We start from the raw sequence: 23,764 nt of genomic DNA on the forward strand, positions 1-23,764 counted from the left end.
AGAGACTCATCAGGCATATATCTCTCTCAGTCAAAATATGCAACTAATCTTCTTTCCAAAACCAACATAGCCACGTCCAAGAGTTATAACACACTCATCTGTACTTTTGGTGTTCTTTCCAACTATGAAGGTAATCTTTTTGACAACCTAACTCTTTACCGCAGCACTGTGGGTGCAGTATAATATCTAACTCTTACTCACTCAGAAATCTCATATCCAATTACTCACCTTAGTCAGTTTCTTCATCAGCCATGCCTACCATAATGGTAAGCTTGCAAACGGCTACTCCGTTACATATAAGGAACCATCAAGCTTGGCCTACACATCAAACCTTCGACATCTTTCAATCTCCTTGGTTTCTTAGATGCTGACTGGACAGATAACCCCGCCGATCCACCAATGGCTACACTATATACATGGGCTGCAATTTGATTTGTTGGAGTGCCAAAAAGTGGAATGTGGTGGCTAGATCAAGCACCGGGAGTGAGTACCAAGCCTTAGCCTTCACAGCTTCTGAAATAACATTGTTACAACACTTTTTCCGTGAAATTCAAATTCCACAAGCTCCACAAGCCCATGTCCCATAATCTGGTGTGACAACACTAATGCCACTTCCTTAGCTCTAAATCCAGTTTTCCACTCTCGAACCAAACATATTCAGCTGGACCTTTATTTTGTCAGAAACAAAATTTTACTCCGTGACTTGACCATTCACTATGCACCTACTCAGGAATAGCTGGCTAAACTCTTTACAAATACACTTGTAGCACCACATTTTCAATGGCTTAAGCTAAATGCAGAGCCTTCCCCTTTTACTGCAGGGGAGTGTTAGTAAGGATGACCAAAGCCCAAATAAAAATGCCAATAATAAGAGGCAAAGTCCAATACAAGAACATCAGACTTCTCAGCCCAATACTTTAGCAACTTCGAAAACTATCTAGAAGAACCTATGTGCATAATTATTTACGTGTAATTCTTATATCTCCCTAGGCAACTTCCACGAAGCTTTCTTTTATACATTTTATTATTTTTATCAATAAATGGTAGGATCTCTAGGGCTGTAATATAAATATATCTTATATCTTAAAGGAATAAAGAGAGACATCTTTCGTTCATTGCGGCGATTTTCAGGGTTTTAAAGGGAAAGAATTTAAGAATTGGAGCTGTAGGCTAGTAGTAGCTAGATTCCTAAAGTTCAAAGGAAGGAACAATGGCAGCTCTTACTAAGCAACTGACAGTAGCTGACTGCTGCTCCAAGTTTATGGTTCCTAAAGATTCGGTTGTCTTGGTGGCGCAGAGCTTAGGGTTAGGGATGCCGACACCAATGAAATGTATAGGTTTGTCTTAGCAGTTCATGCCGGAGGGAGATACCAGAAGCCCGTGTTTCTATCAGCGGGATGGATTGATTTCGTCAGGAAAAGAGATCTGCAAGCTGGGAATCCAATCTTTTTCTCCGAAGACGAAACGAATGAGGGAGGTTTCAAAATCCGACCTGCTTTCCAAGTCATCAAACCTCTTACTGACAACAACTGACTGCAACTCTGGGTTTTCAGTTCCTCCTGATTTTCATGCTTTAATAAACGGTGCCCGTCCCTATGGTCCAGAGCTTAGTGTTAGGGATGTTGAGACCAATCAAGTGTATAACTTTGTCTTGGAAGTTCGTCGTGAATGGAATAACCTGAAGCCTGTGTTTCAGGCCGAGGCATGGCTCGACTTTGTCGAGAGGAGGAGACTGGAAGCTGGTGATGAAATCTGTTTCTCCACTGACGAAACCAATGCTGGAGGTTTCAAAATCCTACCTTTATTTGATCGCTTGCGCCCGGCAAACCTCGCCGCCGCCCACACTACTCAGATCTGATGATCACTGCTACTGCTATAAATGTAAAATAAATGCTGTTTTTTTGTTGCATTGGGATTTTCAATATTTGCTTGCCGTTCCAGTTTATTTGATTTGATTGTGTTTGGCTAGTTTGTTGTTAGCTTGCTTTTTATGTTTTATTTTATTTGTTTGAATATTTCAATTGTCCCCTCTTTGTTTCTATATTAATATTAAATATAATAAATTTGTTGTTTCTGTTTAGTGTATATTGGTTGTCGCGCTTTCAATTATTTCAACTTTTTCTTTTTCTTTTATTTTACTAATTTGTGATCTATAGGATTCCGAGGATTTTTTTAAGCTTTTCAAGTCCATTTCAACATAAACATGTATACATGCCTTTCTTTAATTATTTACTACATACCATCAGTAGCCAATAAAACAACAAAATTAAAAAATAAAAATCTCTGAAAGGGTGCAGGGACACGGCTCTTTCTATCAGCATTTATATCACATCTAAATCATTTTTCCTGGACCAGGTTGTTTTTGTTTAAATTAATATCTTTCCCAGTCAGAATAACAAAAAATGAAAAATAAAATAAAAGTTTAAACCCAACACATCCACGTGATTTACTGTATGTATAAATGGACAAGCACTAAAGGGCCTGTTTCTGTTTCTTCTTGGCCTCTCTCTCTCTCTTTCCCGCTTATTCATTTCTTCGCTGTCGTTGTTGTTGTTCAAATTCCAGGTTTGTTTTCTTTTCAAATCTTTTCGAATTTTGTAGGCTGGAAAACAAACTTGAATGCGGGTTTTGGTTTTTGTGTTACTACTGGGGGGGTAGTTGGTCAACCTTTTATACTACTAATAGAAAATATAGCTTTCGTAGTTAATCAATCTGTCACTAATAAAACGTACCAGACTACTGACATGTATATTGTCTACTTTACTGAAAGGCTGCCAATTTTTATTTTTTAAATCTCCACCTATTTCTTTCTACCTAACTCATCTATAATCTTTGCTCTTAAATGTGAAGAGTAAGCCAACTCAACCATCAAGACCAAACGGTGGCAATTTATCAAAAAAAAGATCAAAAGGTGCCATATGTGCTAACGCTAAGTCTCTTATTCACCTTCTCACCACTTTGTAGCGTCAAGTACATTTCCTTTAATAATGTTTTTATATTGAAGCTTAAAAAAACATTAGATTATCATGTCGGCTGTCAGTGTGCCACGTGGCACCTGTTGTCGTAAGTGCAATCACTACTGTTCCTCTGCTACTTTACCAATAACGCTACTCGCTTTCACTGTATCACAGAGAGTCTCAGAATCATCAACCTTCTACTAAAATGGACCACAACAATCCTCAACCTGCTATCGATCCCAGAAGCGGTTTCAACTCAGAAACAAAAATTTTCCATAGCCTCAGACCTCCCATTCATCTTCCTCCCGAACATTTTGCGATCTCTGCTGCAGCATATGCTCTCTCTCTCCGCCGCAATTTGCCTTGGCCTGACTCAGTCGCGCTCATCGATTCTTCCACGGGTCAACACATTTACTACTCCGAGCTCACTCACCGTATTAACACCCTCGCCGCCAATCTCCAAACCACCATCGGACTCTCTAAAGGTGATACAGCATTTATACTCTCTCCCAACTCAACTACCATTCCGATCCTCTACTTCTCGCTTCTCACTCTCGGCGTCGTAATCTCTCCGGCCAACCCTCTCAGTACCGAGTCAGAGATTATGCGGCTCATCGGGCTTTGCAAGCCAATTGTTGCATTTTCCACATCAGCTTTCGCTCACAAACTCTCAAAGCTCCGTCCCAAAATCAAAATCATTATCATCGATTCCCATGTGTTCGACACAATGACTAAGAGCTCAAAATGGGAGCTTGAGCCGGCGGAAGTGAGACAATCCGATTTGGCGTCCATCATGTATTCTTCGGGGACAACCGGGAAAGTCAAAGGAGTGATGTCGACCCACAGGAATCTGATAGCCATGATCGCAACCTACCACGCTCCTTTGATAAAGAGGGAGTCGCCCGCAGTTTTCATCTACACGGTGCCGTATTTCCACATGTTTGGGTTTTTTTACTGCGCCAGGTCGGTGTCTGTGAGTGATACGGTGGTGGTGGTGATGGGGAAGTTTGATGTGAGAAAGACGTTGCGAGCTGTGGAAGAGTTTAAGGTGACACACATGATGTTGGTCCCACCTGTGGTGGTGGCCATGGTGAAGTCTAACTTAACCGCAGGCTATGACTTAAGCTCGCTGGAGCAGGTCACGTCCGGTGCAGCTCCACTAGGGAAGGATGTGATTACTGCCTTCAAATCCAAGTTTCCAGACGTTGTTTTGGCACAGGTTTAGGCTAGCTATAAGCAATTCTCAAACTATCTATGATTAAGGGTTAATTTGATTATTTTTGTAATTTGTTTTATAGTAAAACTATTATTATTTTTTTTTAATGATAATTTTGTTTGTAAAGGGTTATGGTATGACAGAGGTGACAGGGGCAGCTTTCCGAACAATTAATCGAGAAGAAACTGAGCGGTGGGGTTCAACAGGGAGGCTATCTGGAGGTTTTGAAGCAAAAATTGTAGATGCAGAGACAGGGAAGGCTTTGTTTCCATGCCAAGAAGGAGAGCTTTGGCTTAGAGGACCATCCATAATGAAAGGTTGGGTTTAACTAACTGCCCTTTGTATATGTTAAATAAGCCTACGTATATATAGATAGTTGCAGGTATTGGTGATTAAACCTTTTCAAGTTAATTTCAACTAATTGACCTCTTTTCAGGTTATATGGGTGACAAAGACACAGAAACAACTTGGGCGGCCATAGTCTCCGGTGGTTGGCTGAGGACAGGTGACCTCTGTTATATTGATGAGGAAGGTTTCCTTTATGTTGTTGATAGGCTCAAGGAGTTGATCAAATACAAAGGATATCAGGTATATTATATTATCTAGACCTTATTTAGTGTTGCTGTTAACTTTGTGTTTGTTAAAATTACTTTTATGCTGTTGAATATCCATTTACATATTGCTAGATGTTTTGCAGGTAACCCCTGCAGAACTGGAACAGTTGCTCCAAACCCACCCGGAGATAGTTGATGCTGCTGTCATACCGTAATTTTCTACGTCCTTTCTCCGTTATTTTATTAGAATTTATTTATCCAATAAGTACATATGTATATGTACACACACACACACACACACACACACACACACACACACATATATATAACTTGGTGAGAAAACTGGCAGCTATCCTGATGAAGAAGCTGGTCAGCTGCCCATGGCTGTGGTGGTAAGGCAATCAAAAAGCACCATCGGTGAAGCAGATGTGATCAACTTTGTTGCCAGTAAGGTGCTAATGGCTTCCCTTTTCTTTAGGAGAAGTTTGTTTATTGATTGTCCTTCTGTTTTAACTAAAACTTAGAGTATCATTATTATTTGTTTAAACAAAAACAAAAGGTGATTGAGTATTGAATGACATGTTGGATCCGTATCAAATATTGACAGTAATGGAGTATTTACCATTTTGGTTATTTTTTATTGGTATTTATTTTTTGTAGTTCTTTTACCTTCCAATTGCCAACATATGCATAATCCTGTTGTGTATTGCAGGTTGCCCCATACAAAAAAGTTAGGCGTGTGGTATTTGTGGAAGTCATACCAAAGAGTGCAGCAGGGAAAATATTAAGAAAAGACTTGAGGAAGATTTTTGTCCCAGGCTATTTGTCTAGACTGTAACCAATCTTCATTTTATTGATGTTTCCTCATCTTGCCAATAAACTTGAGCAGATAGTTCATGCTGATGGGTAATAGCTTTGCCTTTAAGCTTACAGTGTATAATTAAAAAAAAGAAAAATGCGTCATAGCAGAAACCTCACCAATATAAATAGCTAGATTAGGCCCTCTAGGTACGTCTAATGCAAAACTATATTGTACTAATTTTGTTGTACTACACTGAACTGGATTTTATTGCATTAGATTGTTCTCTGTTAATATTGTATATTGTTTGATAAAGGATTGTAATGTACTATATATTTTTATAAAAAAAAATAATTTTGACAAAATAAATTTGATTTTTATTATTATTCAAATAATTTTCTTTGATAACTTCAAAACAATGGTTAAAACAATGTTTTTCATGAATCTGCATTGCCACCCATATGCGTTGCTGTCCTTTATGGGCTTGGGCCTTTTGTAGATGCTATCTATGGTATTTGTATATTTTTTTATTGAAATTGTAGGGCCTTAATTTTGATACTAACCCTTCGATTATTGTGGAAGAAATTGCCAACGAAAAAGTTGTAAAAAAGGTCCGTCATCTTTTGCTTCTTCTTTTTTCCTTCCTTAATTATGTAATAAGTAAGGAATTTAGTACTAAAAATTTTCTTAATGATAAATTTAATATTTTAAAGTTATAATTTAAATGGATTATATTCTTGTCCGGATAGGTTAACACAAAACGTTGGAATAGAAAGGTGTTAAAGATTGATGAGAAGCAGTGTTTTATTCTAAGAGTTGCTGTCCTGCTTGATAACCTGAGTCTGCTTTCTTAGCTTTCAACATATGGAATAGTATCCTATCTTATAATCTTAATTTCAGTTTTATATACGGGAGCTGATGGATTTAGGTTTTATTAGAAAGGAAGGATGATAAACTGGAGTGGAATTCTGACTGCGGTCAGTTTGTTTGCATTTTTTATCGCAACCATAGCCTTTTTCCTACTCTGTACCCTTCCATGGAGAAGAAGCATCAGTTTTTAGTTATTTTTCTCTTTTCCACTGTTGGCTACACAATAATGGCAGTGTTGGGTTGTTTGATGTTCGAATTTGGGATTAACTCTCAGATTATTTTGAACCTGCCTGTTGAAAATTGAGCTGGTAGGTGTCGCAATTCGTGTCAGCAGATTATACCTATTTAACATACTTGTTAAGCGGGCGAAATGTTTAACCTACTTAAGCAAAATATTATTATTATTATATATCAAAATATAGATTTATTTTTAACTATTTTTAATTTTTATACATTAGTTTATTTTATTCCTGTTAATTTATGTCAATTTTGAGTTGACTAAATAAGTTTTTTTCAAGTGGGGTTTCAAATCACAACCCAAATTGCCATTTCTACTCAAAAGTGCCAATATACACTACCCTATTAACTCCAATTAAATATGCTCTAATAATATAATTTGACGTTGCTTATACATATTTTCCAAGCAATGTCAATGGAAGACTCCGACGATTCTCATTGAGTATAGCCATGCTGATCACAAATGCAGCCACAGCACTGGTTCTTCCATTCTACATGCAAATTATATTCGTCATGGGTTTGTTTTTAAGCATGGCATGCTCGATCCTACTTCCATCCTTATGCTATTTAAAGATTAAAGATATGTGGCAACGTATGGAATTCTGGTTATAAGCTTCTGATCACCACTGGTATCGTGAAAGTAATCAAAGTTATTGTTATTTTTAGTACTTGTCTATCAAAATTGAAATTATAAGGTAGTTCAAAATATTAATGGATATCCTCTTTGTACTTATTTACTATTATTTCGTTTTGTATATTTTCTAACCTCCTATGTTAGTCATAGAAGGAAACAAAGTCAAACATAGAACATTAGAATTGATTGCGAAAGAAGAAGATTAAGTGGAACGTTTATTTATAAAATAGCGTTTTTCATGAATTTGAATTGCCATCCATGTGTGTTGCTATTTTCTTATGAGCTTGGACCTTTCGTTGTTGCTATCTCCGGTACTTGCATATATCACTTATAAAAATTGTGTAATCTTAATTTGGATAAAGTTGTTAAAAAGAACCTCATTCTTTGTTTAATTTTCTTTCTTAAATATGTAATTTCGTTTTTAGATACATAACACAGCACACGATTAATACTAAAGATATCAGATAAATGTATCTAAGTATGTATTGAATGTCATGTTTTTACATTTATCTTTCAAAATTTCAGTTTTTTATGAATAAATTACAATAATATATTAACTAATAAAATATTAACATATGATATTTAGTGCATCTACGTTTGTTTGGTATCTCTAGCATTTATCTATTTGCATATATCCGTTATTACCTAACATTTTAAATCAAAAAAGAAAAAAACAAAAAAACAAAAAAGAAGGGAAATAAGTCCATTTGGGCCGACCATTGGTTAAGACATTGGGCCTGAGGTTTAGAACCCCAAAACTATTGCCCCAGCCGTTATTTGCCTTACCGAGTCGGAGCCACCATGTTCTTCTCCTTCTAACCGCTCAAAACTGCAAATTTTCCATTTTCGCAAATAAGTAAGCCTTGCTGGAGTTCAGTTCTGCTAGCGAGTAGTTTGTTCTCCTATGTCCGAGATTCAGAAGAAGAAGAATTTCTAGCACACTATAAAATTCAAATTTCTGGAGGATCTGGAGCTTGGCCTTGACCTTGATGGACATTCTCTTCGCTCAGATCCAAGCCGATCTTCGCTCCAACGATGCACTCCGCCAGTCCGGCGCTCTCCTCCAAGCCCTCCAGCAGTCCGCTGCTGGCCGAGACATCTCCGTCATCGCCAAGTCCGCCGTCGAGGAGATCGTAGCCGCGCCGGCCTCTGCTGTATGCAAGAAGCTCGCTTTCGACCTCATTCGCTCCACGCGCCTCACTGCCGATCTCTGGGACACAGTCTGCACAGGCATACGCACGGATTTCGAGTTTCCCGATCCCGACGTCACAGCCGCCGCCGTCTCCATCCTCGCCGCAATCCCTTCGTATCGTCTCTCCGCCATCATTACCGACTCTAATAAAGAAATCAGCAACTGTTTCGATTCGCCTAGCGATAACCTCCGGTTCTCCATTACTGAGACCTTGGGATGCATTCTGGCTCGAGACGACCTCGTTACGCTCTGCGAGAACAATGTCAATCTGCTTGATAAGGTTTCCAACTGGTGGACTCGTATAGGCCAGAATATGCTGGACAAATCGGACAACGTCGCGAAGGTGGCGTTTGAATCGGTCGGGAGGTTGTTTCAGGAATTCGATTCGAAGCGGATGAGTAGACTGGCGGGAGACAAGCTGGTGGATAGTGAGAATTCGATTGCAATTAGGTCGAATTGGGTTTCGTCAATGGTGGACTTCGTTTGGAAGAAGCGCAACGATTTGATGGCGAGGTCGTTGGTCTTGCCGGTGGAGACTTTCAGGACCACGGTGTTTCCGATTGTGTATGCGGTCAAGGCCGTGGCTTCTGGGTCAGTTGAGCTTATAAGGAAGCTATCTAAATCCTCTGGTGATCCCAAGGGACCGGTTGTGGATTCGACTGCGGAGAAATTGGTGGGTGTTTCCGACGTGGTTACGCATTTGGCGCCGTTCTTGGCATCGTCTTTGGAGCCGGCTTTGATCTTTGAAGTGGGGATTAACATGTTGTACTTGGCTGATGTTCCTGGAGGTAAGCCTGAATGGGCTTCGCAATCCATTATTGCCATTCTCACGCTTTGGGATAGGCAAGAATTCTCTTCCGCCAAGGAAAGTATTGTCAGGGCTGTTGTTACGAATTTGCAACTTCTCGATCTTCATATGCAGGTATACTTACTCGTTTTCTTCTGTTTCCCACTTGTTAAGTTGAAGAAGCGATTCGATTCTCATGCATGTTAAGGTGTAGGAGTATGGCAATAAGGAATGTCTACCATCGATCACTTCGTTCAATTTCATAGCTTTAATGGGATTGATAAGGCAAAGATTAAAAACTCAATGGAATATGACCTACTTAGTGTCCTCACTAGGAAGCAAGATGATATAATTGGCTTTGGTGGAAACAAATAGAACATGATTGTGGTTATGCCAGAAAACGTGAATTTAACTGGGCTCTGTTATTATGGTGATCAGTTGAATAAGTTTAATAAATATGTATCTATGCTTTCGCATCTGTTCGTTATTCAATTATAACTTTACGTTTTTAGAAGTGAACTGATGTAGTAGAACCCATGTTTGTAGGTTTCATTGTTTAGGAGGTTGCTTCTGATGGTGAGAAACCTGAGGGCAGAATCAGACCGCATGTATGCTTTAGCATGTATTTGTCGGACAGCTCTTTGTGTTGATCTATTTGCAAAGGAAAGTGTCCGAAGAGGTCAGAAACCTCTTGCTGGGACTGATATTGCTTCGCTTTTTGAGGATGTTAGAATAAGAGATGATCTTAATGCTGTAACAAGTAAAAGCTTATTTAGGGAGGAGTTAGTGGCATCATTGGTAGAAAGTTGCTTTCAGCTGTCTCTACCATTGCCTGAGCAAAAGAACTCTGGTACAGAGAGCAGGGTAATAGGAGCTTTAGCATATGGAACTGGTTATGGTGCACTAAATTGGACAGAGCCTGCACTGGAAGTAGTGGAGGTTTGCAGGCCTTGTGTCAAATGGGATTGTGATGGCAGGACCTATGCAGTTGATTGCTACTTAAAGTTGCTTGTTAGGCTGTGCCACATCTATGATACAAGGGGAGGTGTGAAAAGAGTTAAAGATGGGGCTTCTCAGGATCAAATTCTAAACGAGACAAGGTTGCAGAACTTGCAACGTGAACTTGTGAAAGATTTACGTGAGGTAGGTATACCTTCTTTAAGCAATTATATTCTAACCTATTTAACGTATATATGTTGCTAACAAACACTGTTTGAGTATACACTACACTGAAAATGCATCCATGAACTTATAAAACTCTCTGCATCATTGTTGCAATTTTTTAGTTACCTTTATCATTAACACAAACAAAGGGATTTAAATATTGTTGTTGGATATGGTTCCGTGGTACAAAAATATCTCCTCTTTTGTATTTTTCCTCTCCCCTCTGTTTTATGCTCAATCAACAAGGCAATTGGATGCTTTTATACTTTGGTGCTAAAATTGCAAGCTTAAATATTGCTGCTGTGTACTTCATTATATCAAAGATTGTCAGTTTTGTACCTAGGATGGAAAAGTTGATTTGAATTAGCTAATACATAATTAAGGTTGACGGCACTTTACATAATGATGCCATCCACAGTATGCTGACTCCTTTATCTCATGTTTGTAGTGAAGACTTGTATTTCTAGTGCTGGATTTACTTATTGTGGGTTCATCATGCAATCATACTTTGATCTGTCAGGCATATGGAATTAGTTGGATATGATGCATTATTTTCATTCTCGGTTTTCTGTTTTCTCTTCTCTATTTTTCTCCCTTATCTTTTAGTTGTTTGTTTAGTCCTTTATCTTCACTGTTAGCTTTTATTCTTCCATCCAATTCCTGGTCAATTTATTTTCTTTTGGGTTTGTCTCACACCTCAATAAATTCAAGAGGTTTCTCCCCATAGTTATGATGCATCTATGTTCGTTTGACAGGTGAATACCCCAAGAATATGTGCCCGTGTTGTTTGGGCTGTCTCAGAACACATAGATGTAGAAGGTTTAGATCCACTTCTGGCTGATGACCCTGAGGATCCACTGAACATTATTATATCAAATATCCATAAGGTTTTGTACAATGTAGATTCATCTGCAGATTCAACTAATAGGCTTCAAGATGTCCAGGCAGTTCTTTTATGTGCTCAGCGGTTGGGATCTCGCCACCCAAGGGCTGGACAGTTATTGACTAAAGAACTTGAGGATTTTAGGAACGGTAACGTGGCTGATTCTGTTAATAAGCATCAGTCACGTATGATATTGCAGAGGATCAAGTATTCTTCAAACCATCCAGACAACAGGTGAACATATATGTATATGCGTGTTAATTATAATTTCATCCATATATGCACATACCCACACTATGAGGGTGGTTAGGAAGTTCTCATTAAAATAGTTAGGTGATTTTGCTAGATATATATCTTCCTTGAAGTGAAATATATGTTGTTAATATCTACATATTCATAGTACAATCTAGATTGCTTTAGAGCATGTATAGATCATATATACAAATCATAGAAAGATGCCTTGCTCTGAAAAATGATGGATCCATTCCATATTGAAATGATTGTTATACTTTTTCCAGGTGGGCAGGGGTAAGTGAGGCCAGAGGCGATTACCCATTTAGCCACCACAAACTAACTGTTCAGTTCTATGAAGCCTCTGCAGCTCAGGATAGAAAGTTGGAATCATTGGTCCACAGTGCTATTTTAGAGCTTTGGAGGCCACGTCCTAGTGAACTTGCCCTTCTGCTGACAAAAGGAGCTGACTCTACTTTACTCAAGGTTCCCCCTACTGCAATCACTTTGACTGGTAGCAGTGATCCCTGCTTTGTTGAAGCATATCATTTAGCAGACTCTAGTGATGGAAGGATTACTCTGCATTTGAAGGTAAAGTTTGTCTGATTCATATTTTAGATGCAAAAAGCCCTCTGTTCTGGTTGTCTCTTCTTTATTTATTTATTTATTATTTGATGGGGTGGATTAAAAGATCCGAAGTAATTATATGATACTTTCTGGTTCACTCAGAATGCCTTTTTGTAACTCTTTTGGTTTTGGGTTGGTGCTTTCCATAGATCAAATGGATAGATAACATTATACTTTATTTGTTGGCGTCAGCGTACTGGCTTAATTTGTTGATGATCCATTTTATATGTTTATGGATATGCAGGTCTTAAATTTAACTGAGCTTGAACTAAACCGGGTGGATATTCGGGTTGGATTACATGGTGCATTATATTTTATGAACGGGTCTCCTCAAGCAGTACGACAGCTGCGTAATCTAGTTTCACAGGTTTTCATTCTGATCTTTAAAATATATTGCCCCATTTACAGAAAAACCCCATTCCATGTCTGCTCTGCAACACTTCTTATTGGCTTTTCTCTTTTCCTGGTTATTCTAAGTGCATTAATTGTTGTTTTTCTTGAAAAGTGTGTTCTCTATTAGAAATAGACTGTAGGTATATTATTAATGGGTGGCTCTTCCTTATTGGATATTTTATCTTGTTTACATGTTTTGTGTAAATAAGAATCTTTTTCGTCTCATTATATGTTCATGATTATGTGATCAGTTTACTTGTTTATCTTGTTTCTAGGATCCAGTGCTGTGCAGTTTGACTGTGGGTGTTTCTCACTTTGAGAGATGTTCCCTGTGGGTTCAAGTCTTATACTACCCCTTTTATGGTAGCGGTGGTGCTGGAGATTATGAAGGTGACTACACTGAAGAAGATCCGCAGATAATGAGACAAAAGAGAAGCTTAAGGCCAGAACTTGGTGAACCTGTGATTTTGAGGTGTCAACCATACAAAATTCCGCTAACTGAGCTTCTGTTACCTTATCAGATATCACCGGTTGAGTTTTTCCGCCTATGGCCTAGCTTACCTGCTTATGTAGAGTTCACTGGTACATATACCTATGAAGGAAGTGGTTTCAAAGCTACTGCTGCACAGCAGTATGGTGCATCTCCTTTCTTGAGTGGGCTAAAGTCCCTGGAATCCAAGCCATTTTATAGAGTCTGCTCACATATCATTCGGACAGTGGCAGGGTTTCAGGTTACTTTCTATTACAATGTAACTTTTTTTATTTATTTTCATAGTGGCCTTTTTTGAAGCATGGCCTTCATTTTACAACCAACATGGTCGAAATGATAAAAGTTCCTTGCAAAACTGGATATGCCTGAATAAGTTTGTAGATGAGTTTATGTAAAGAGATTCTTGCTGCCTGAGTATTTTCTCATTTTACTTTCTTGCAATCTTGAATAGTAATTTTCATGCTGCTAAGTTGCCTCACAAAATTGTTATCCTGTTACAGGTTTGTTTTTCTGCAAAAACTTGGCATGGAGGCTTCTTGGGCATGATGATCTTCGGAGCTAGTGAAGTGAGCAGGAATGTGGATTTGGGTGATGAAACAACCACTATGATGTGCAAATTTGTTGTACGAGCTTCTGATGCATCAATAACAAAGGAGATTGGATCAGATCTACAGGGCTGGTGTGATGACCTTACCGATGGAGGTGTGGAATATGTGCCTGAGGATGAAGTAAAGGCCTCTGCTGCTGAGAGGCTTAGGATCTCAATGGAACGAATAGCTTTGCTAAAGGCAGCCCGGCCAAAGCCTAAGATTCCTAATCCTGATGATGAAGAAGAAAATGAGGATGGAGAGGAAGACGAGGATAAAAAGAAGGAAAAGAAGAAAGATGGTAAGGAAGATGATGAAAAGGGACCTTCAACCTTGTCAAAGTTAACTGCAGAGGAGGTTGAGCATCTTTCTCTTCAAGCAGCTGTGCTCCAAGAGTGGCACATACTGTGTAAAGATAGAGGTACCAAAGCAAATTAACCTCTGCATTATATATATATATATACAATTATAATGAAGAAAAATTTGATTATATTTTTTTGTACTCGTGTATTTTGGTTTTGGGTATGTGAATTAGTTAGGTGCTGAAAACCTGATTCAGAGAAAATTTGGTGTTTCTGTAATATCTTTTATTATTAGTTTTTTTCCCTTTATAGGCCTTTATTTATTTATTTTTTTTAGTGGGGGACTCGTATATATTTGTACCGGCTAGTCACTGATTGATTTTTTTTTTTTGAGAGATTAATTGTTATATACGGGCATTTTCATTAGAGGCTCTCTGATTCCCGATTCATATGCTTATAGTAATATTATATCATAATGTAATCTATACTGAGTCTTTTCTTGCTGATAGCACTTTAGTTTTTAGTGAGGACATTTAGGCTTTACTAACAGAATATATAGGATAATTCTTGCTTGTTTAGCATTGCTTTAGCTTCGCTGTTCGTATCTTGTTGGTGAGGTGCGGAAGTCACCACAACTAAAAGAAAATGAATGAAGGAAGAAGGCATTCGCATTAGAAATACTACAAAGGCATTCGGCGCCGACTACGAGACTACGATTACAATACGAATCATTACTATACTTGGTACTTTTGTTTTTATTGATTGTAAGGCCCTAACACGATGACAGAGGGCATTTTCCATGTTGGTCGATTCTTGCCCTTTTCCCACGAAATAAACGAGAAGATTGAAAATGTGGGGCTTTTTTGTTTTGTTTTTTGTTTTTTTTTTGTTTTTTGTTTTTGTTTTGTCCCAAACAAATTATAAATATCATGTAAAGCAATAAATTCCTTAACGCCCAAAAAAAAAAAAAAAAAACCAACAACAACCCACCCAATCGAGAACAAGATTTGATACCCTGGTAGCAGAATGAAGAATTTGGAGATCTGATACCCTGATAGCCAAATGAAGAATTTGGATCTCCCTAATCAACGGTCGTTTATTAATTTCTTGAACACTATAATATATAAGACACAACGGACGAACAAAGGAAAAACCTACTATAAAGCATGTCCAACAGTCGTTCACAACGAGTAACAAAGAGGTAAATGACAAAAAGAATTTCCATCCCTTTCCAAAAAAGAAGATGAGAAATCATCAATCACACTTTAAGGTCCATATACAAAGCTGTCTTTTTTCTTGAGTTCATATATTAAATTTCTGAGGAACGCCATCATAGTCTTCATACTCTAGTTTCTGTCGCTCTCTACCAACCTGTACACTTACAAAAAAAAACTTGTTAAGTGATCAATACTTTTAACAAGAAGGAAATGCTCTAGACTCACCTTTCCAAGGTACAATGGATCACATGAGATTTGTTCATCCATACCAGTCAACTTGTTTGAAAGTGCCATTATCCTGAACAAAGGGAATAATTATAAAATTTAATGCTGTTTTATCCATTGATTAATTTTTAGCTACACAACTACAAATAAAAATATGGATCAAAACATAACTTAGACAAACTAAATACAACAGTTTAGTATAATATTCAAAGTAAGACCTTGAAAACCAGCAAAAATATTTATATTAGCAACTGGACTCACATTATGACTAGTAACAACGATAAACCTAACAACTTACCTTTGAATTGCCGAGTCAATATGTTCAATCATCTCACAGGTCTTATATTGTTCAGGATCCTCGAGAAATCTAACCATTCCATCTTTTTGATTAATTGTTGCATATATCTCACCATCTTGGATCTACAATTTGATATAGAAGTGTCAAATAACAACACGAATTTGTGATGCCAAAAGTCCATTGATAGTACATTGAAACTACCATTTGTAGAACATGCATTTCTGCTTCCTTTGCACTGCTTAGCTGCACAGTGTTGGCTATATCTTCGAGGGAGAGAGTCAAGTATGTTTGAGTCAATCTTTGAATGTTACGCTTGTACATGGAAGCTAAAACTTGTTCTACCAATCCAAGATTGTTGTCCTGGGCCAAAAAAATTACAAGACCTGATTTAGATGGCTTAAGGTCTAAAGTAAAAGCCAAATCTATGAACTCAGAGAACCAAATTGCATCCACATATTATTCGCTCACATGTCAAACTAATTACATAAGAAATCAATAAAGAAATGAAATAATCAGCACTTTTCAACGAACTCACACTTTCAAACTTCTCCTTGTTTGTCTGGACATAAGTCTGTAATTCTGTAATTTTTCCAGTGCCATAGCTATTTGCCAATTCAATGTAGGGCTGCTCAAAGAAGACATGTAAGACATAAAAGGATTCAACTAGAAACATAGCTCCAATAAAGATACCAAAAACTAGCATAATAAACATGAAAAGGCAGAAAATGATTTTGAGATAAGCAAAGCACATGAACAATAGAGTTTCATAGTTATAGGTGGCATGCCAATTACAGATGGCATTATCAGAAATTGAGTTTTTCAGTCAATTCATACAGCAATAAATCATGATTAGGTACAATATTGAAATTGTAGGAGTAAAATATGGATGTGTTAAGCACTTCACCAACTGAGACAATTGTCTTCTTAAGATATCAAAAACGTGTAATGCATGTTATGATAATGCCAGTACATCTAATAAAATGGAAGCAAAAAAGTATCAAACCGAATAAGTTGCGCTTTAACTTCTGCATTACCTGACAGAAGTTCTTTAGATTTCTCTGAGCTACAGAAGAAGTGTACTTAGGAAGACTAGTAGAGAACTGCCATCAGAAATTGAAGCAATCATCAGATTCCATTACAAGTTGATTTGAAGTATAGTTCAAGCTTCCTTCATGCCAAATTTTAAACTTTAAGTATATGGGTGAATGGGAACAAAAAGCATACTTGTCCGTGATGAATAAGAGAAACCAGAATGTATTTTTTGTATGCTTCAACTGCTATGGCATTCATAGTAGACATTGGGGCAGTTACAACCTGAAGAATATGTTATGAGCAATTAGATATGAAGGTGTAAAGTTAGTTGAACATTGTCAAGAGAACTATCTAAATATACATACATTATGTAGAAGCTCCAATGCTTTGCTAAAACGCTTTTGTCCAATGCATATCATTCCCCTATCATGAAAACAAAGTGAAATAATGTGAGAATATTTTCTTATGCACCAAATTACTTGAAACCTCGAGCATTTGGAATACCTTAAAGAATGATAATTTGACACATGAAAATTAATATTTCATCCCACAAAAGTGAAAAGACAATCAGCTCACCCATAATAACAATAGAGGAAAAGATCCCTTGGCTGATCAACTTCAGAAATGTCATCATGTAAAACAGACAAACCAGTTTTGTAGCATTTGGCCAACAAACAAAGAAGAAGAAATTCAGGATGCAAGGGAGTCAAATGTTCTGAGGATGTCTGAAGTTTTCTAATAGCTGTCAGCAAGGGTGCTACACCTCGCATCGGAGCTTCAAGCAACATAACTTGGTCTTTAAACCTTTTACAAACGGATATGACTGCAGACCCAAAAGACAGAAAACAACACCCTCAGCTATCGTAAAAGACAGTAAAAACAATATCGGACAAAATCAAACTTAGGAACTGAGCTACATACATTTCTCGGGTGCCAAACGAATCTGCTCCACAGCACAAGCATTAATAAATCTGGAAATTGGCAGAACCAATGCAGCTGCCCGTTCTTTTGTAAGTGGACCAGATGAGCATGCTTCTCTGCAATAAATATATCATCTTAAAGCATGCAATTTCTTCAAATTCCCAAAACCCGCAAACCAAAAATCTTTATTAACATATCATCTTATATGATGACATAGATTTCATGCATTATTAGAATTCTTGTCTCCAAAATGTTCTCCAGCTTAAGCCAGGTTTGGATGCCAAACAACAAAAGGTAGGAAACCATTATTTATGCCTAGCTAAAAATTAAAATCTGAGTGGTTTTAGATTCAGTATCCCGCATAACCCAATCTTGTGTGAAAATCTTGACTGATATCAATCTTACCAGCTTCTATTTCCTTCATTTTATTTTTTTGGGTACTTATTCCCTAAATGCAATAGCATATCAATTAAACAAAACCAACCAAAAAAAAAAAATTCTAATTTTCCTACCTTTTATTCTGCTTTTCTCAGGAACCAAACATCGAATTAAAAGTATTAAAAACTTTACGGCAAAACACAATCTCTTTCCACTAAAAAAGGGGGGAAAAAAAAAGGATAACTAGAATTGATTTGAAGAAAAAGAAGAAGAGCGTACAGGATGTAGAGATATCCGAGAGAGTGAATGGAGGGGTCAAGTTGATCAAGAGCAGAGAACAACCTAGCCGACTCAGAGAAAATTGTCTCCTCGGCTTGCTTCAGATTAGAGTGAAGCCGTGAGACGTCCCCGGCGCTGCTCGATAACCCCTGGATTTGCGTTATCAGAGCTTGCACCGAGTCCATCTTCTTCTTAGGGTTTTTTCTCTGCACTGAAAAATCTTCAAAAACTACCACGAATACACAGAACAAAAATTAATAGTAATAATAATAAAAAGAACAAAAATTGAAGCTTCGGATTTTCTCCTCGGCCACGCAGGGAACAACGAACAATAAAGCTTTTCTCGCAAGCTTTCTGTGAGAGTGTTATGTGTAAAATCGTGCCCGCCCTGTGCTTTTTCTGTGGATCCGACCCGACTGAGTTGACCGGGACAGCTGGAGCTTCAACCAGGCACTGGGTGGGTTGGGCTCATCAGTTTTGTTAGTTTTATTTTGGGCTATAGCTTCTGTTTCCAGTTGGAGGCCCATTTAAGCTCTTTCATGGACCGAGAAATTATATCGGGTTGTCGGACGGAGCTTTGGCAAAGAAAGAAATAAGAAAGACGAAACGGATCGAAATCCTGTGGAACAAACAAAACAACTGACAAGAAGATCTAATCGAAACGAAACGAGAAGGATCGGAACAGACCAAAGCAGTGGCAGAGATTACAGGGAGTAGACGACGTCGTCTCGGATAGTTGAAACGCAGAGGAGGCAGTGAAGGAGTGAGTATGGGGGACTACCATTTCGTGTACAAGGACGTGGAAGGAGCTTCTACTCAGTGGGACGACCTTCAGAGAAAGTTCGGGAACCTTCCGGCCAAACCACCTCCGTTCAAGCCCCCACCTTTCGCTCCTGCTCCTGATGAAGACTCTCTTCCAAAGGACAAATCTTGGATCGACCAAAAGACTGAGGACCAGCTCGAAGACCTCGAAGACGACCCCGATCTTGATGACGATCGCTTTCTCGAAGAATACAGGTGCCCCTTTTTTTTTTTCTTTTTTTTTTTTTTTTGGGTTTTACTTTTGGATCGTTTTTAATTGCTTTCTCTTCGTGATCGATTTTTGGTTTGTGAAAATAAATTTGTTGATAAAAATGAAAGACTGGAACTTTTATGGGGTTGTTTCTGCAAATTCCTTAAATTTTTATTTCATATTTGGAATTGGGTGTGGTTCATTGTGAAAGAACTTGAATTTCTATGTCTATGTATTCTGAGTTAGCTTCCGATAGCTTAAAGTTTTATTTTTGATTTTTGGTTTAATTTAATTGGAGGACTTGAACAGGAAGAAGAGATTGGCTGAATTAAGAGAAGCAGCTAAAATTTCGAAATTTGGGTCAATCATTCCTATTTCAGGATCAGATTTTGTGCGAGAGGTTTCTCAAGCTCCATCTGATGTTTGGGTGGTTGTGGTTCTTTACAAAGAAGGGTATGCTTGAGATATAAGAAACATTTCAATATATATATATATATATATATATATTTTTTTTTTACAGAACTTTATGTTTTTGTGGTTGAAATTGTTTGTAATTTTCTGGTAGAATCCCGGAATGTGGTGTGCTTATGCAATGTCTGGAAGAATTGGCAACAAGATACCCAGCAACAAAATTTTGCAAAATAATCTCGACAGATTGCATTCCCAATTACCCCGATCGTAATGTTCCTACTCTTTTAGTCTACAACAATGGAGCAGTTAAAGCAAATTATGTTGGAATCAATAGCTTTGGCAGGAGGTGCACACCTGAAGGTACTTTACGTTGATGCCTTCTTTCAAATTGTTACAGTTAATACTCATAATTTCCATTACTCTTTGCTTTTCCTTTTCCTTTCCGCAATGAATATTTTAAGTTATTTCAATATGAGGTATTTGCTCACTATGTGGTAATCATGTTGTGATTTGTAAGCATTATGGAAATAATAATCGTGATTCATATTCTTCTCTTTCAAATGTCATTAACTTGGTGCTAAGTTTGCTTTGTCCGCAACTTAATGTGCTATAAATTTGTAGTTCCACTCAAATTTGTGAACAACACCAGAAAAGGGAGAAAAGAGAGAGCGGGGGGATCTTCGTAAAGTTGATCATTATGAGTGTTACGACGAATTTGATTGGGAAGTCCAGTGGCAAAAAGAAGGAGATTTGTTAGCTCGTTATCTAGTCCGAATTGGCGAAATGACAGAATCCATAAAAATTATTCAACAGGCTCTGGAAGGAATTCCGGGAGGGCCATATGAGAATTTAGAAATCCGATCAGAAAAGGGAGAAGAGAGAGAGAGGGGGGGGGGGGGGGGAGAGGGTGGTGTGGTTTTGGTGGAGGAGAGGAGGAAAAGGGTAAAAACCATTTTTGTAGGCATTCCTTATCTACTGAAATTTATGTTTAGTATGAAGCGTATTCCAAATGTTTCAGCAGGTGCTGTTCCATGTTTTGCTGTGGAATTCTTTTCCTTGAATTGTATTTGTCTCGTTACTTTTAAGGAATGATTCATGCTTACAAATTTATTTGTTGCCTGCTAACAACCTTCTTCCTATTGTCCACGTGAAATATTAGGTGTTGCATTGGTTCTTTGCCAATCAGATCCTGTACTCAATGATGGCCAGGGTGGCAGCGATCGGTCAAGAAATGCTGTGATTGAGGGAGTTCGAAAGAGGTTCATAGAGAAAGTTGTGACAGAACATGAAGATGATGATGATGGTTCTTCTAGTGATTAGAAATATTAGCAATTTCATTTAGTTTCTGTAACTTAAGAAAATTCCGTGTTCCTTTCTTCTTCTTCTTCTTTTTTTTTTTTTTTTTTTTTTTTCCCCTGATGAAAAGAAGTTTGTGTTCCTTGGCAGTGAAGTAATTGCATCACTTTTCTTGTCATCTTTCAGTTGCTTACCTAACTTTTGTTGTTTTCTTTTTTTCTTTTTTTTTTGGGTTTTTGTTTTTTTTTTTTTTTTGTTTTGTTTTTGTTTTTTTCTGTGTTTTATCATTCAAAAAGGAGAGTCTCGTACGCCTCATTGGATAGGGATGGCAATTTGCCCCGCACGGCCCGATATCCGCGGTGCACCGCCCCTAATGGGACGGTTTTTCCCCGAAAATTCAGGGATGCGGGACGGACTCGGGGCAAATGCCTAAAAACCGAGTCGGGGACGGGCCAGGGACGAGGAATAATAACCCCGCCCCGAACCCGCCCCGATATATATATATATATATATATATATATATATATATTTATTATTTTTTTTTTACAAAATTTCATTTATGTAAAATCATTTTCTTCTTTTCTTTTCATTTATTTTTTTAAATATGTATTTTATTATAATTGTAAATTTGTTCCTTAATGTATTTTATTATATTTTTATTGCATTGTAGTAATTTTCTTTATATTTTAATCATAAAATAATTTTTTTATATAAATTTCTAAAAAAAATATCAATTAAAAAATAAAATGGGAAAAACCGTCCCGTTCCGTCCCCGCCCCGCAAAATCCCCGATCCCGTCCCGCACCTAAAGAAACGGGGAAAATCGCGGGGATGAAATGTAAAATTTCCCGCGGGGACGGGGACGGGATTTTAAAAACCGGCCTCGCCCCGCCCCGTTGACATCCCTATCATTGGAGCTTTGAAGAAACTCAACTTTATTCTAAAGTAATGACTAATTGGCCAACTAATACTGTGGTGTGGGAATTTTCTTAAGAATTCGTTGCGTGGTGTCTCATGGTGCAACTTGCAAGACCTTGAGAAATGAGTGGTCGTATAAATTTTGTAACAACGTGTTTTTCGATTTTCGTTTTTTGTTTTTTGTTTTTTTGTTGTTTTTGGTTTCTGGAAAAATGAGCTTGAGCCCATGGAATTAGCAGCCATCGTCTATGTGCTCTAATTTAGTCTGAAAACTACGCTATAAAGCAAGCATAACAAAGGGGGGGGGGGGGGGGGAATAATAATAATAATAATAGTAAGGGAATCATGTCAAAAGTATTTGCATTGTCAAACTCTCAAACTGACCAAATTAAAATCTGAAGAGAAATTTCCATTAGCATACAGGTTTGTAGGTATTCAATTCCTTCATACTTTCGTCATGATAGGTAAGCTTCAGTTATACAACCAAAAAAAAAAAAAAAAAAAAGATTAATAATAATAATAATAAAAAGATAAGTCTCTCTTCTTCATGCTGTCTCTCTGCTTTATCCTCCTTTGTGCCTCTTCTTGTGCTACAACCATTCGGTTGTTGTATCTTTCTTCTGAGCCCATAGCCTGTAAGGTAGTGTTGTGAAGAACATCATATATAGTTCAAGGGGCCTATCACCAAACGGATGCTCGTAAATTCCGGCAAAAATCATAATCAAAGAACCATATTTTCTTTTCTGTCTCGTAAATAATTAGTAAATTAGCAGGTCAATACACAAATTTAACTTCATTAGTTAACTTGCATCATGAAAATTTTAATGGGTTGAGAAGCAGGATGATCTGTTAGCTCTTCATGGTTGACTTAATGCACAGTTGCAGAGACCAACAATTTTGAAAATGTGAAATGAAATCATTAGGTTCTCAACTTCGTTTTTTGCCTGGATAGGTTCTGCAGCACGAAATAGAAACATTACATTAAACGGCCATAAACACTTACGGTAATGATCTCAGAAAAAAGAAAAACAATTATGGCAGTGTGAATGGATTACTGCTCATATACATAGGTCCTCATCAAACACAAATTATTCTCTAGTCTAACTCAAACCAATGACCTCATCAAACACAAATTATTCTCTAGTCTAATTCAAACCAAGTTAAGGATAACATTAATCTAACTGATGGTCTACCACAGAAGAAGAAAAGAAAAGCCCCCTGTTTTCATATATGTAATCATATATATACAAATGAGACGTGAAATGCAAATAAAAGACTGAAAACGTATTTACCTTTCTAGTTTGAAGACAAGAGAGAAGATTGAGGTCGCTGGATAAGTAGTTTTTTTATGTGTTCAATCTTATGCCAATCTCCCTAGTTTCCCTTTGGCATCTTTGCAATAAGTTGGGACAATCCACAATTTCCAGCCTCTCTAAAGAGGAGAGCCTTATTAATCCTTTAGGCAATGATTTCAAATAAGGGCAAACTGAAAGTCCAAGTGTTTTAATTGATGTCAATTCCTCAATCCATTCTGGAAGACTCTCCAAATTACAACGCCAAATGTGGAGCTCTTGGAGGGTTTTAACATGTTGAAGCCCCTCGGGGAGCTTCTGTTGTTAGAATTTTAAGGATCTTAATACGCATAATAAATTCCAATCAAGTATAAAATACTAACCTCCGAAGGCAGCCATTGATAAACTATCAATCTACTATCTGCAAAACAGAAAACAATGTAAAGTAGTGCCTATGGACACACTACTCTCAAACCACTCTCAGACCTCTGAAAACCCTAATCTCAATAATAAAATACAGTATATATTGTTTGTTTGCCCTAGACCCTTTTTATAGTCTGTG

At 37.6% G+C, this 23,764-nt stretch overlaps 4 protein-coding genes across 9 annotated transcripts; 3 read left to right on the top strand and 1 right to left on the bottom strand.

Annotated features, from left to right (window-relative positions):
* Positions 1–1,739: 1,739 nt before the first annotated feature.
* LOC107415155 (4-coumarate--CoA ligase-like 9) lies at positions 1,740–5,820 on the top strand. Of its 3 annotated transcripts, XM_060816340.1 has the most exons (7): positions 1,740–1,881; positions 3,132–4,176; positions 4,301–4,490; positions 4,610–4,761; positions 4,871–4,938; positions 5,077–5,179; positions 5,440–5,820. In XM_060816340.1, exons 2-7 carry the CDS (start codon positions 3,163–3,165, stop codon positions 5,563–5,565), a joined length of 1,653 nt encoding a protein of 550 aa, XP_060672323.1. In that variant the 5' UTR covers positions 1,740–1,881; positions 3,132–3,162; the 3' UTR covers positions 5,566–5,820. The 3 variants fall into 3 exon arrangements, with proteins under 3 accessions (XP_060672323.1, XP_015878932.3, XP_024928870.3); XM_016023446.4 differs by lacking the exon at positions 1,740–1,881 and having other exon boundaries at positions 2,934–4,176; XM_025073102.3 differs by lacking the exon at positions 1,740–1,881 and having other exon boundaries at positions 5,077–5,174.
* A 2,240-nt stretch (positions 5,821–8,060) lies between these two features.
* On the top strand, positions 8,061–14,355 carry LOC107415139 (protein TPLATE). The gene is made up of 7 exons (XM_016023419.4): positions 8,061–9,381; positions 9,793–10,389; positions 11,166–11,527; positions 11,812–12,115; positions 12,396–12,518; positions 12,820–13,275; positions 13,535–14,355. Exons 1-7 carry the CDS (start codon positions 8,257–8,259, stop codon positions 14,057–14,059), a joined length of 3,492 nt encoding a protein of 1,163 aa, XP_015878905.3. The 5' UTR covers positions 8,061–8,256; the 3' UTR covers positions 14,060–14,355.
* Positions 14,356–15,059: 704 nt separating this feature from the next.
* LOC107415140 (COP9 signalosome complex subunit 3) lies at positions 15,060–18,608 on the bottom strand. Of its 4 annotated transcripts, none has more exons than XM_016023422.4 (11): positions 18,274–18,608; positions 17,617–17,732; positions 17,272–17,518; positions 17,061–17,118; positions 16,888–16,977; positions 16,698–16,763; positions 16,199–16,288; positions 15,865–16,023; positions 15,664–15,785; positions 15,410–15,438; positions 15,060–15,294 (listed from the first exon to the last, which is right to left on the bottom strand). In XM_016023422.4, exons 1-11 carry the CDS (start codon positions 18,456–18,458, stop codon positions 15,287–15,289), a joined length of 1,170 nt encoding a protein of 389 aa, XP_015878908.1. In that variant the 5' UTR covers positions 18,459–18,608; the 3' UTR covers positions 15,060–15,286. The 4 variants fall into 4 exon arrangements, with proteins under 4 accessions (XP_015878908.1, XP_060672524.1, XP_015878906.1 ...); XM_060816541.1 differs by having other exon boundaries at positions 15,060–15,301; XM_016023420.4 differs by having other exon boundaries at positions 15,366–15,438.
* Positions 18,609–18,899: 291 nt separating this feature from the next.
* LOC107415115 (uncharacterized) lies at positions 18,900–21,170 on the top strand. The gene is made up of 4 exons (XM_048472268.2): positions 18,900–19,290; positions 19,595–19,738; positions 19,851–20,056; positions 20,856–21,170. The coding sequence occupies exons 1-4, from the start codon at positions 19,043–19,045 to the stop codon at positions 21,014–21,016; spliced, it is 759 nt and encodes a 252-aa protein (XP_048328225.2). The 5' UTR covers positions 18,900–19,042; the 3' UTR covers positions 21,017–21,170.
* Positions 21,171–23,764: the final 2,594 nt, after the last annotated feature.

The sequence above is a fragment of the Ziziphus jujuba genome, chromosome 4 (assembly GCF_031755915.1).
Source record: "Ziziphus jujuba cultivar Dongzao chromosome 4, ASM3175591v1".
Taxonomy (NCBI): domain Eukaryota; kingdom Viridiplantae; phylum Streptophyta; class Magnoliopsida; order Rosales; family Rhamnaceae; genus Ziziphus; species Ziziphus jujuba.

Bases quoted from the DNA above. Each gene is read 5' to 3' on its own strand.
- LOC107415139 (XM_016023419.4), top strand. From the start codon at position 8,257: ATGGACATTCTCTTCGCTCAGATCCAAGCCGATCTTCGCTCCAACGAT. The intron at 9,382-9,792 runs GTATACTTACTC...CCATGTTTGTAG, and splicing joins TTCTCGATCTTCATATGCAG to GTTTCATTGTTTAGGAGGTT. The intron at 12,519-12,819 runs GTTTTCATTCTG...TCTTGTTTCTAG, and splicing joins TGCGTAATCTAGTTTCACAG to GATCCAGTGCTGTGCAGTTT.
- LOC107415140 (XM_016023420.4), bottom strand. From the start codon at position 18,458: ATGGACTCGGTGCAAGCTCTGATAACGCAAATCCAGGGGTTATCGAGC. The intron at 17,119-17,271 runs GTGAGCTGATTG...TTTTCATGATAG, and splicing joins TTCCTCTATTGTTATTATGG to GGGAATGATATGCATTGGAC. The intron at 15,295-15,365 runs GTGAGTCTAGAG...GTAAGTGTACAG, and splicing joins ATCCATTGTACCTTGGAAAG to GTTGGTAGAGAGCGACAGAA.
- LOC107415155 (XM_060816340.1), top strand. From the start codon at position 3,163: ATGGACCACAACAATCCTCAACCTGCTATCGATCCCAGAAGCGGTTTC. The intron at 4,762-4,870 runs GTATATTATATT...GATGTTTTGCAG, and splicing joins TCAAATACAAAGGATATCAG to GTAACCCCTGCAGAACTGGA. The intron at 4,939-5,076 runs GTAATTTTCTAC...GAAAACTGGCAG, and splicing joins GTTGATGCTGCTGTCATACC to CTATCCTGATGAAGAAGCTG.
- LOC107415115 (XM_048472268.2), top strand. From the start codon at position 19,043: ATGGGGGACTACCATTTCGTGTACAAGGACGTGGAAGGAGCTTCTACT. The intron at 19,739-19,850 runs GTATGCTTGAGA...ATTTTCTGGTAG, and splicing joins GTGGTTCTTTACAAAGAAGG to AATCCCGGAATGTGGTGTGC. The intron at 20,057-20,855 runs GTACTTTACGTT...GTGAAATATTAG, and splicing joins CAGGAGGTGCACACCTGAAG to GTGTTGCATTGGTTCTTTGC.